Here is a 13,438-nt window from a genome sequence, read left to right on the forward strand (position 1 = left end):
CGTTCTTCTCAGGGAGGTCAGCGTAGTGAACGAGCAGTAGCTTAAATTACTTAATTAAGTGACGATTTCTTCAAGTGTAAATTTATTTTGCCTATGGAATAAATAATCTTTGACTTTGACTTTGACTTTGACTTTGTAGGTTTCCAGATATCTTAGTCAATGGTAGACCGATTTTGAAAATTCTTTTTTTGTTTGTAATGGTGCACCCTCGTGGTGGTCCCAAGTCAGGATCTGATGAGGGGATCCCATAAATTTTTTTTCCGCAAACAAAAGTCGACTTTTCACTTGACACAATACATGTAACAAACAAACCTTCAGATCACACTTAAAAACTACTAATACTGGAATTACTCAAGGTAGCGTCTACAACTAATACTGGAATTACTCAAGGTAGCGTCCTCTGTCTACTAATCTTCCTTTATATTAACGACCTTCCACATGCTATTGACCATAAATGTACCTATATAATTTGCTGACGATACAACTCTTATGATAAAATGCGAACACATAGCGACGCTTAGCACCGACACAAATAAGCCACTAACAGATGTAATAAGTTGGATGGACATTAATGACATACGTATTAATATAATCAAAACTAAATTTATGACATTTGGATCGTATAACAATTCTAATCCCATACCAATTAAAATTCAGTACAACACCGACACTATAGATGAAGTTAACACATTTAACTTTCTTGGATTGACAATCGATAAACATCTTAACTGGAAGGAACACATCGAAAAAATTTGTATGAGACTCATTGACTTACAATTATATGGACGTCGGGTCCGCGCTAAAAAGTGTCCGCACTTGTAAAGCGCTAAAATCGTATACAGAGCGCCAAACTCCGCTTTAGTCTTCATTTGTTCGACTGACAGCGCGATACTGCGATGACATTACAATTTAAATTTCGAATAGGTTGACTTGGGACATTTTTTTCGTGGTTTTTGTATTAGACCCGTCGTCCACTTATTGGTAAGTCAATGATGAGACTAAATAGATTTGTTTACGCTCTGCGAAGACTAAGGCAAATTGTATCTCGAGAAGCTCACAGATACGTTTCGTCCGTACTCAGCTACGGTCTTATACTATGGGGCAACTCAGTAGATATAGAAAGAGTGTTCAAGGTTCAGAAGAAGTGTATTTGAGCAATCTGTGGTACGCGGTTCGATGATAGCTGCAAACCGTTGTTCAAAAAACTAAACATGCTGCTTTTGCTACGCTTGTATATAAGGGATATCTACGTATCGTGAACACTCATCCTCAATATTTTAAAACACGTGGTGAAGTGATACAAAGGCAAACCAGAGCTAAAATCTTGAACCTTTTATACCAACCTCATTGCCATAAATTAATTTATAATAATAACTGCTTCAATATGTGCATAAAGATCTTCAATATTTTACCAAATGAATTTAAATTACTACCGGACCTACGTTTAAATTGCTTTAACAAACATCAGTACAGAGTACTAAAAAAACCGACCTCAAAAGTACGTAGAATTACGTATATTTGCTAAGTTTTATTGAAATATCCTTAAATTCGCCACTATACAGGACTTGACACTGGAGATAATAAAAATCGGTTCTCACTACTCAAAGAATATTAAGAGAAAAACGCCTTGAATTGGAGAAATAGCAAAATCAACCATTAAAATAATTGCTCCTTAAGAAAATTTAGGCACTATTTATAAAAATGAATCTTCATGCGTGAAAAGCCACCCTTAAAGGTGGATGATTTCCTTCAAAATGAAATGGGACCACTATGGAAGTACCCCCTTACCAACAAAAAAGAATCATTAAAATCGGTTCACAAATACCGGAGTCATCGCGGAGTCTGCTTGCAGGTTGAATATATTGTACCTGTTTTTATTTTGGATCTTTATAATCACTGTATTCTGGCAAATAAACGTTTTCTGTTCTATTTCTATTCTATTCTATTCTATGGATATACGGTGCAGGATCTCCATATTAGGAACACCGTCCTCCCACTTAGGCTGCTAACAAATTCATTCGTCGTAATCAACTAACACACATACAAAAAAATATATAGAACCTCCCCTTTTTTAAGTCGGTTAAAAAGATTTCTTTTAATTTCTATTTTAGGTCACATGTGCGTAATTAAAAACGAGCTTTTCGTTGAAGGACAACATTTTTTTATAACACTAAGCGACGGGGCAAACAAGTCGTGCGTCTGGTGGTAAGCGACCCGCCGATCCATAACAGTTGCAGAGCCACTCAAAGCTTGTCATCGCAAAGATCGGACACTGTTACTGTCCTCGTCACTCGAAGTCGACAAGTTCCATGTGCCTGTAATTTGACCAGCACGTTTACCCTTCAAAACCTCTAATGACATACGGCGTTTTGCTTTGGGGTAATGCCGCCGATATCAATAGACTCTTTGTCCTGCAGAAACGTGCAGTTAGGGCAATTTACAATCTGGGCCCCAAAGTATCTTTGAGAGATAAGTTTAAGGAAATTAACATTCTTACACTAGCCTCACAGTACATTTATGAAAATGTAATTTATGTTAAAAGGAATAGTAATTTCTTTATGAAAAATATTGACAGACATAACATTAATACGAGGAATAGAAATAAACTAGCTTTTCTTGATAGTCGTCTTCACAAAGTCAAAAAATCATTTAAGGGGCAACGTATACGCTTCTATAACAGGATTCCGGTTAATGTACAAAATTTGCCTTTCACGAGCCTTAAAAATATAGTGAAACAAAAACTTTATACTAAAGATTATTATACAACTTCTGCGTACTTGGATGACAAAAATCCGTGGTTACTACTCGTTTAGCTCATGGAGGTAGTCTCGAACTCTGATGTTTCAAATAAAAAAAAAAAATGTAAATGTTATTTACAAAGAGCAACCCCTAGAGTTTCTTGCTCATTCTTCTCAGGGGAATCTGCCTTACGAATGAGCGGTAGAGTTTAACCATTGTGACGATTTCAAGTGTAATAATGCTTACCTATGAAATAAAGATCATTTTGAATTTGAATTTTGAATTTAAAAAACCGGAACATAGTCACGCTGACATTACTGCTTGGCGGCAGAAATAGCCAAGGTGGCAGTATTACCCTCGATGAACCCTTTCACGAGGAGATCTGATGCTGCAATTATGAAAGTGCTGACGACTCAAGTCTTCAACTACTTAACAAATAAGCTTATGCTAAATTGACAATGTATTTTAACATATATGTATTGCAGACGTGATGTCATGCCTGAGAGCACTATGCATGGTTGCAGTTGATCCCACGCTAGGCATAGCCAGTCCTGTGGCGACCCTATTACGATTTAATTAAATTAATTTCGTCAATGGTATATTACGTTACACGTTGCATTATGATTGTTTTAATATTAATAATAATTTGAACATCTTTTAATCTTTCATTTGCCTGTCATGTATAAAAAAAAAAAAAAAAAAAAACATACTTAACATAGCCCCGCACTAGGAAATCCTGTGTCGCGGGTGCCATGGACACACACGTAGACAACCACAAATTACACCCAAACTCACGAGAGAAATAAATGTAGGCTACACAAATATTTCTCTCGGCCCGGGAATCGAACTCTGCGTGGCATAATAACCGTTCAGCAACAGAGGCAGTTTAGTTGAGCCACGTCTATAATTATAATTATAATTAAATTTTATTGAATGTCAGGTAGTTCCACCAGTAAGGTGTTCAATTTTTTCTGTGAAATTACTTCACTAGTTTGTTATTATTAAAGAAAGACCGAACACTTAGAAAAAATCCACTTCGCTCCGGCAGGAGTCGAACTTTCATAAAAATTATTGAAAAATGTTTTTTTGTTGAGCTTTTCTTCGTGATAACAATTCGCTTGGTTTTGTTCGCAACTATTTTCCAGATGATCATCTTTATAACATTTCTTATTGTGGGTACTTGCAAATTAATTTACCCGGTCGCCAACTTGCCACGGCGACTTAAGCAGCGACGCAAACGTGATGCAAGCGCGCGACTGCATCGATACAAACAAGCGATTGCATCGCTACACTTGGGATTAAAATGGGATTGCATCGATGCAGTCGCGCATTTGTATCGATGCAGTCTGTAACCAGCCGTGTGTAATCAGTCTTCTTGACATAAATATTCTCTTTATTTAGACTCGAAGTGACTTTAAATAGTATCTTACAATCAATGAGGCATTCATATGTATAGGTAAAAATAGAACTATAGGAAAATATATTCAAAACGGATGCCACGATGTTATATTTAGATATTACTACATAATTGGGCGCTTCGTTTCCAAATTACTATCATTATATGATAATATTGCGACTAAATATTAATGTAACGTATAAACCTACTTAATACCTTTATGCATGAAGTAATTCTTTAAATAGGCCACGGTAAGGACTATTCAATGCCTTTACATCTTTTTGGTTATTAATTTTTAGTAGCAGTAGAGCTCCTTAAGAAAGAGTTCATCAAAGGAAGTACTGTTGCTATACCTAATTCTATTGCCAAGCAGTAATCTGAGCATTAACTCCATTTCGGTTTGTCATGAGACTTGTCCCATGGCGTATTTACACCGGGTTATCTGCAGTAGTTTGCCGCCATCGGTCTCAGTCGACTCGCCGTCCACACCGATCACTCTGCCGTTTTAGTTCCGTGCCTAACACACTTTACATCACAAAGATCTTAGGAGATATAACTTGACAAGTTCCATGTGCCTGTAATTTCACCAGCAGCCTTACCCTTCCATACTGGAACACTGCTCATATGATTTACTACTTGGCGGCAGAAATAGGCAAGGTGGCAGTACTTCCCTGGACAAACTCTTTCACAAGGCTCTACTGCTGCTAAAGTAAAACTGGTGACTTTATGTCGACTTTTTGGAATACATTGTTTTGTTATGAACGTTTTTAAAAAGTTAATTTACGAATCATATACCAACACACCTGATTCACTTTCATTTTACTGGGCGTTCATTCGCATCCGATCACATTGATTTCTTAGTCAAAAAACTTACTTATCCAGTTTTTTTACACTATGTTGCTAACCGGACATCGTCATGGCATGAAGTACAATCACGACGAGCGCCAGCGGCGCAGCGACACTGATATTATTCGATAGCCATCGTTGACGGAGTACCTTACAATAGACTAGCAAACCGGTCCATACCAATTGAGACGGGGAACATATCGGTTTCATTGATATAATCCAGCCTTTATTTCACATCGCATTAGGTTTACATCCGGCTCGAAGGACCAATGTCAGGGCATTGGTCCTTCAAGCCGCATGTAGAAAGATATTTATTTACATTATGCATTCCAGTTACGTAGTACGTCTCGGCGAACTAGACACGGCGCGCGAGGACGACGGCGCGGCGCCAATTGACATCCTAATTGAGAAAAAAATCAAGCATGAGCTATACGATCGCTCTGCCTATACCGACGACATCGCTTTGCTCGTACTACAGATGGCAGTCACATTCACCGGTCAGTGGGCACACTTTAAACAAACATTCAATTCGTTTCAGCTCAATTATATAGTGCATTTGCCCTTAATGTTACATAGAATGAAAAGGTCTTACAACTAATTAACAGCACATTATGGACCCGGTAGCGTACTGCAAATTAGCGGTAGAGAGAGACGGACTTGCTCTTTACAATATTTTGAAGCTATGCTGTTGCTATATATATATATATATATATATATATATATATATGAGTGTGTGTGTGTGTGTGTGTGTGTGTGTGTGTATGTGTTAACTGCACTTAAAGCAGGGTGTAACTTTTTCCTATTAACAACTCTTTTGGTTTTTTAATTAAGTATTTTTCATTGGTTTCTTCCTTGCAAAAATTGGGCAGTTTATTTTTACGGACGTTTTCAAAGGGCCGAATGTAACATTTCAGACATGATCCGGCCAATTTGCATCCCTTACCCAGCGGAACTTCGTACAAACAGCTTCGAGAACTACAACCCTCTGATTGCTGGATGGGGATCTATTGAATTCAGTGAGTCTGCTTGCCTACGTTTACTCTAATTTCTATCACTAGAACACGATTGTCAAGGCAAAACCTCAGGTCCAACCATTTATTATACTTTTGCCGTTGAAGCTCCATAATTATTGACAACCAACTATAGACAAACAAATGCAATACTCCATGGACTCTTTTTCTTTACTATAGTGAACCGTCATGTTCCTTACCTCCGAATTCGATATTTCATCAAGACGACAGATTACGTAACGAAGATTATATCAAGTTGATTTCTCCGTTGTATAAGGTTATGGTACTTGTCTAATAAATTATAATGAAAATTAATTAATTTTAAATAATTATAATAAATTCTCATGGTTTTCTGCATTGACTTACAATTATATGGACGTCGGGTCCGCGCTAAAAAGTGTCCGCACTTGTAAGGCGCTAAAATCGTATACAGAGCGCCAAACTCCGATTTAGTCTTCATTTGTTCGACAGACAGCGCGATACTGCGATGACATTACAAATTAAATTTCGAATAGGTTGACTTGGGACATTTTTTTCGTGGTTTTTGTATTAGACCCGTCGTCCATTTATTTGTAAGTCAATGGTTTACTGTGTGTATTTTGTGACCCAGTGTTTTTGATGACGTGCATTAAAGAGACCTACCAATACTTGTGATTCATTATCAAATCATCAAACAAGCTAACTGAGTATCCTGTACAAGCTGGGAGTTATAAATTTGATATAGGTTATGCTTATAACATTATCCTGTATTTCGCTTCATATGTTTGTTCGTAGTAGCAAGAAAAACAAGTTTTCAGTTCCTAAAAATAATAAAGAACTTGCTGAATATTCCTAAATCTGCAAAATTCTGCCACATTTAATACAACGTTAACAAGTTCTGTCGCATTGACAATGAATAAAAATTAAATCTGCCACAAATGGACACACTGTTCTCAATCTCAAAGTGACATTGACATTGGAAAGAGGCCTCTTGTCAAAACGGTCCTTTGCTGACTTTCGTATCTTTCATATAAATATTGTCTTAGATACATTTTCGTCATATTGTGTTTTATTTTTTACTTTATGTCATTATTGTTTAATTAATTATTTAATTAGATTTTTATAGCTTTTATTTTTTGTACTATAAAATAACGAGTACATTAGGTAGATAAACATTAAATCGTGCCTAAAAAGAAACGTATGTACATGAACGTTACCTAATCTATGGTCGAATTGAACCAATTGCGTTGTGTTCTTGCATCTATTCTAAAATACATTGTTTTGCCCTTTCTTCATTCCCAACTTCTAAAAATATATTAGTAAATAGGCATAAGCTAAAAAGTAAAATTAATTATACTAGCATAGTCCATGAACGGCACTTTGTTGATTTTGGGTTAGCTTTCACCATCCTTCTTTAAGACGTTTGCTTTTGTAAGTGTAGCGCTTTCCACACTTATAATAATAACGCATAGAAACCTAATCCGCACACGCTAAGTGAGCCAAATTGAAGCGCGCCAAAAGGGCCTACACGAGCGGGCGGGCCGTCAGTGCTCAAGGTCAATTTGCACCGCGAACAGCTCAAGAATTTTAGCTAAAAATGACGAAATGTGCGGTAAATGAGTGTAAAAATACGTCAGACAAACATAAAATAGATACTAACATCACATTCCACAAGGAAGTAACGCGTTTCATCTTGTATTTTTATATAAATATTCACTAAAATCGAAAATTAACCTACTACTAAAACTAGCCTACATGAATTTGATTTTTGCCTCACTTGTGACAGTTCGTTTGATATGAAACTATCATTCTATATGAAACTATCATTCTATGCTATTTGTGTAAGTCAGTGTTCTATGCGTTATTATTCTAAGCTTCCACATTACTGTTTCGTAAATTAAATATTGTAAACTATCAGGAGGAGCTTCAGCCACGCATCTCCAAGTGCTGCAATTGCCAGTAGTGTCCAACGATTTCTGCAAGCAAGCCTACGCGCCGTACAAGGCGCAGAAAATCGACGAACGCGTCCTGTGTGCCGGGTACAAGCGAGGAGGAAAAGACGCCTGTCAGGGCGACAGCGGCGGACCCTTAATGCAGCCTATTGTACGTATAATAAGGCTTATTTTTCCAGTTGTACTTTTTTGTTTAAGTTACAAATAAAACCAATGCAAACGCCGTCGCCATTAAACGTTGGTAATACGTTCTTAAACTCCGTCCAAGTTCCATAAAAACTGACGAGCAACCATAGACAAAAATGCAATACTTTATGGACTCTGTTTTTTCTTTACTACAGTGAAGCGACGTGCTCTTTATCTCTAATTCCGATATTCATCAAGCCGACAGATTGTGTATCTGTGCCTTATAAATTTGAAGTAATTATTGTAAATTCTAATGGATTTCTGGTCCGCCAAGGTCGCACGTTATCCCATTTCTTAATACCTAATTTATTAAATTTGTATTGAATTGATATTCAATTATATTTTGAGAAATGACTCCACTAGTTTGTTTGTTAATACAAACAGCGAACACTTAGAAAAAATTCCTTCGAACCGGCCGGATTCGATCCGACGTCTCCTACCTGGCAAACCGTGCCAGACGCTATGCCAATTAAGACACGGAACGAATCAGCAGACCTCACGAATCTTTCTATGTGCTTGTTGTCGGGTCTTTATATTTGTTTTCCAACGACTTTTTAGCCGAATTTTATATAATTTTACATATACGAAGCGCAGTATACATTTTTCTTCGAGTTCCATCTTTGTACTAACAAGCTAGTGGAGCAACTTCCCGAAAATAATTTAGGTACAGTCAAGAGCACATCAAGCTTGACACTTTGTACTTTGGACTGTTCTTATCGTAAGCGGCATAGAGTTGGATTTAAGTATTAAGTGTCAAGCTTGACCTGCTCTGGACTCTGTACCATGGTGGTAAAACGTTATATTCAATAAAATTAATGTCTGTTTTTAACTTCAAGCTGACTTTGCCTAGCACTCATTGCATACGAACTATAGAGTAACCGAGACGGTCGTTTTAGCGCTCTGGGGGCCTATAACCGGCAGTGACCGTCGTTCGACGGAAATCATGATACTTATGAATTAGGAAAGCTTGATTAGCAAAACTGATCCATGTATTTCAGTCTGACTTCGCCTAATCAGACAAGGTCAATTTACCTATTTTTTTTTTTAATATATGTTCATACATAACAATATAATAACAAACATAGTACATGGTAAGATTACATTAATTGTGGAATTAAGTGACATAAGTAAGTGTACAATCAACAACATTATCCACATATCACTATTGAAATTGAAATTAAAATTGTCGTGTATGTTGTTACAAGTAAAAAGTAAACAAGAAAGAAATTAGCTCAAGGGCCTACCTTAACTTTTTTTTGTTTACATTTTTTTTCACTTTAATTATTTACATTCAGAGAATTTTAACTGCCAAAAAAGAAAAGTATGTAATAATGAAATCTATTAAAATTACGTTGTATTCGACTTACAAATAAATGGACGACGGGTCTAATACAAAAACCACGAAAAAAATGTCCCAAGTCAACCTATTCGAAATTTAAATTGTAATGTCATCGCAGTATCGCGCTGTCAGTAGAACAAATGAAGACTAAAGCGGAGTGTCGCGCTCTGTATACGATTTTAGCGCCTTACAAGTGCGGACACTTTTTAGCGCGGACCCGACGTCCCTATAATTGCAAGTCAATGTTGTATTCAATAATTATTCCGCATTTTCATGAAGAAAAATAAATACAACAAGCAATTGATCACGTTGTGAGTTCGGAACTGTAGTCTAGTGTCAACTGTTAGTTTCGCCAAGGAGCATATAGATGGCGCTGTTATATGTAATTAAACGAAATAAACATCACGTACTTTTATTTAACGAAAAAATATTTCCTATGTACTATTAAATAAAAAATAAACAAAATATTGAAGAGATATATGCAAATGAATAAGTTCAACTTAACTTTTAATTATTACAAATCAATTTAAGACAATAATGAATAGTCACAAAGCTGCCAATAAAACATCATAGTTTTAACATTACAATAAACTTACTTTAAGCGCGTTATGGTACGAAAAGTCTATGTAAGATTAAAGTAATATTGTTTTAAGAGATTGTGGTAGGCCCCCTGGGCTTCAATAGCTTTTTTATATTTAGAAGCAGGTATGTAAATAAACACACATATACTTCACGCCTTAATAAAATATGTCAATAACACTCATTGACCTACCAACAAAATGATAACACTGAACAAATCATGTACTGGGAAAGAATACGACCAAGAGGAACTCGCTTGCAATCATTTTGTCGGCAGCGCGTTTTAAACAACCGGGTTTTAATGCAATCATTGTTATTTGTTATGAGTAAAGGCAACCTGATAAACAATCTGAAGTCGGTTAATAAATGTAATCCATTGATCTCGTTTGTCCGCAGTGGAACAGCGAAACGCATTCGACGTACTTCTTCCAAATCGGCGTGGTATCTTTTGGCAAGAAATGCGCCGAGCCTGGCTTCCCGGGTGTATACAGTCGCGTCACGCATTTCGTGCCCTGGATCCAAAAGACAATGCTCGCTAACCCTTGATCACGGTTTTGTCTTAAGATTGTATTAGAAATTACGCGTCGCCCACATCTACGTTAAGTTGTCATGTTTATGAAAGATACTGTTGAAATATATATTTTAAATTAAGTAAATTAATTTAATTATCTATTATTTAGAAAAGAGGCAGTAAATTTGTTAGATAAAACCTGTCAATAACGAATTTGTTCCACTACAATGTGATGGTGATACATTCAGCTCGAATTTGATAACAAATTTTTAAGTCTAATTTGCCTATTCCAAAATATAGAATAAACTTTTTGGGTATTACGAAATCTTTAAAACATGCAAACCATTATTCAAAATAGGCGTATAAAAACGTTGCAAAAGGAGTTTTTTAAGTAAGCATTAATAAAGTTATCAGTAATCTCGTTTTGCTTAACGTCGGTGTGGACGAGGTTTTAGAGTGAACCTGTAGAATTCAATTTGCTTTTAATATGCTCTCTTGGGTTAAATGTTACGCACTTTGTACTCGTCTAGACTTATGTTGCTATACTCATCAGGTTGTGTTATGCGTAAAACGCTGAATGACTTTCCGAAAAGGGAGGATAAATATTAGCTCGTCACAAGTGCAGGTAAGTCTTGCCTCCTGGCTGTATACTTTTTGGCGCTTTCCGCGGCCATCTTCCGTCGAACGTTGGAGCAAACTTGAATGATAAAAATTGTGAAGATATTATAACATTATTTTTGTATAAAAAACTTTAAGCTCTCGTCTGATATGTAGTTAAGTCGAAAAGCACGAACGCCATTAGTGTTAAATTGAAAAGTAATTTGCCGATGTTACTCCTCTGTAAGTAATATATCTTTGGTCGTAATAGTTATGACATTAAAATACAAAACACAAAGTATACTTAATTGTCACACATAATAAGTTTGTGTTTATAATTTTGTTTAAAAAATAAATTGTTTAAACTTGCACGTACTAATTTTCTTTTAACTTTATTAACATACGTCAATACATGTTCACTTAGTAGATATTTGTTCATTCCAATCTTACAGATATCCAGGTGTACCATCGAGAATTTCAGAATTCAGTTCTGTCACAGATTACTTAATAACAGATACATTACTCTCATACAAAATCGAGAACACCTACGCTCAGTCTCACTAATGTAGAAGGAAAAATGAACCTCGTAGTGAGCGCCTGGTGTCATTAGTTAGATTGAGCGTAGATATTCTCGATTTTGTATGAGAGTGAGTATGTACATTCGTACATACTCATATTTGTTAACCGACAAATTTAAAAATTTAAAACTGTGAACATTTTATTATAGAACAAAACAATTTTTTGGCAAAGAAACAAAACGTTATTGTACAAAGGCGAACTTATCCCATAAAGGGATTTCTTCCAGCTAACCTTTGAGTAACTGAAAGAAAAGTAGGCTCCTGAGTCGGCAATAAAATATAAATAAAAATAAAATCATGAAATTTAATGGTACATTCTAAATAATTACAAGAATAAATGTATTATATCAAATGTACACACGAATACAGAATATTAAGTAAAAGATATTATACTAATACATACAAAATATACAGTAAAATAAATGTATAAAATAAAACCGTAAATAAATATGTGAAATTTAAAAAAAAACACCCTTGAGAGCCCGAACCAATACTGAATTAAGTATTATTATTCTTGACAATGGGGTTCCACGATTTAACATGCCGCGGTGGTCTGAGTCAGGGCAGGGGCAAACTTGCAAACTTGCAAATTAGACACGCTATGATAATGCACATAAAATTATTACTAATAAAGTTTGTCGTTATCATTGATTCACAACAGTAACATTGCAATGTAGAAATTCTAGGCGCTTTATAGCACAGCGGGGTTATAGAATAGTTGAAGGCGTAATTGGATGGCAGTCGTTTGCCAAGATTTCTAATTTTTACATACTAGTTTAAATTCAACCCACTTGCCGCGAGTAATAAAATAGACGACTCGGTCCACATAAATAATAACAGTAGACATGAAACAGGTACAACGATATCAAAACACTCTATTTAAATTACTTACATGGGTCAAACGGTAAAAAGAACTTACCCCAAAAGGGCCATATTCTTTACAAATATTAGTTAGGCTCATCATCATTATATACAACCTGACTTCACCCAGTGCTGGGTATAGACCTCCAAGTTTCTGTGCCACTCCACACGATCCCGTGCTGAGATTAGCAGGTTCGCCCCCAATTCTTGCGATGTCATCCGCCCATCTCGCCGCTGTATCCAGTCATCTTGTCTCCGTATCAGGTGCCCTGCCCAGCTCCACTATAGATTCATGATGCGGTTCCCCACGCCCGTTACCTTAATTCGACTTCGAATCTAGACATTGGGTACACGGTCTATAAGCTTGATACCGAGCAAGACACGCTCCATGGTTCTCTGTGAAACTCTCATCCTATACACAGCCTCCTTCGTGAGCGTCCATGTCTCGGCACCGTAAGTCATAGTAGGCAGAACACACTGATTGTATAGACGGGTCTTCGGTCACCCAAGCTGAATTCTTCTGGTGATCTCCTTCATTTGATGCTCCTTGCCAAAAGATAAAATATGTCGGAGATAAATGTATTGATCGACAATTTCCAACTGTGACACTTAGATTTGTGACGTTGGAGATGTACGCCATAACCTTAGTATTGGACATATTCATCTTCAGGCCCACCCACATAGAAGCATCATATAGTTGTTGCAGCATACGCTGGAGATCGTTAAAATTTTCAGTGAAGAGTGCTAAGTCGTCTGCAAACCGTAAGTGGGACAGGAAGACTCCATTGATGTTAATGCCACATTTCGTCCAAACAAGTGTTTTTACTACATCTTCTAGGACAGCAGTAATTAGTAAGGTTACTTG

General features: G+C 36.4%; 1 protein-coding gene across 1 annotated transcript; it reads left to right on the plus strand.

The window, feature by feature from the left end:
- Positions 1-5,314: 5,314 nt before the first annotated feature.
- LOC113225496 (venom serine protease Bi-VSP-like) lies at positions 5,315-11,398 on the plus strand (the record flags this gene model as incomplete). Its single annotated transcript, XM_026457809.1, has 4 exons — positions 5,315-5,478; positions 5,896-5,997; positions 7,889-8,073; positions 10,423-11,398. Coding segments are annotated over 4 exons (601 nt in total), but the record flags the coding sequence as incomplete, so codon positions are not given.
- Positions 11,399-13,438: the final 2,040 nt, after the last annotated feature.

This window comes from Hyposmocoma kahamanoa, unplaced genomic scaffold (assembly GCF_003589595.1).
Source record: "Hyposmocoma kahamanoa isolate Upper Pololo Valley unplaced genomic scaffold, ASM358959v1 160833, whole genome shotgun sequence".
NCBI lineage: Eukaryota > Metazoa > Arthropoda > Insecta > Lepidoptera > Cosmopterigidae > Hyposmocoma > Hyposmocoma kahamanoa.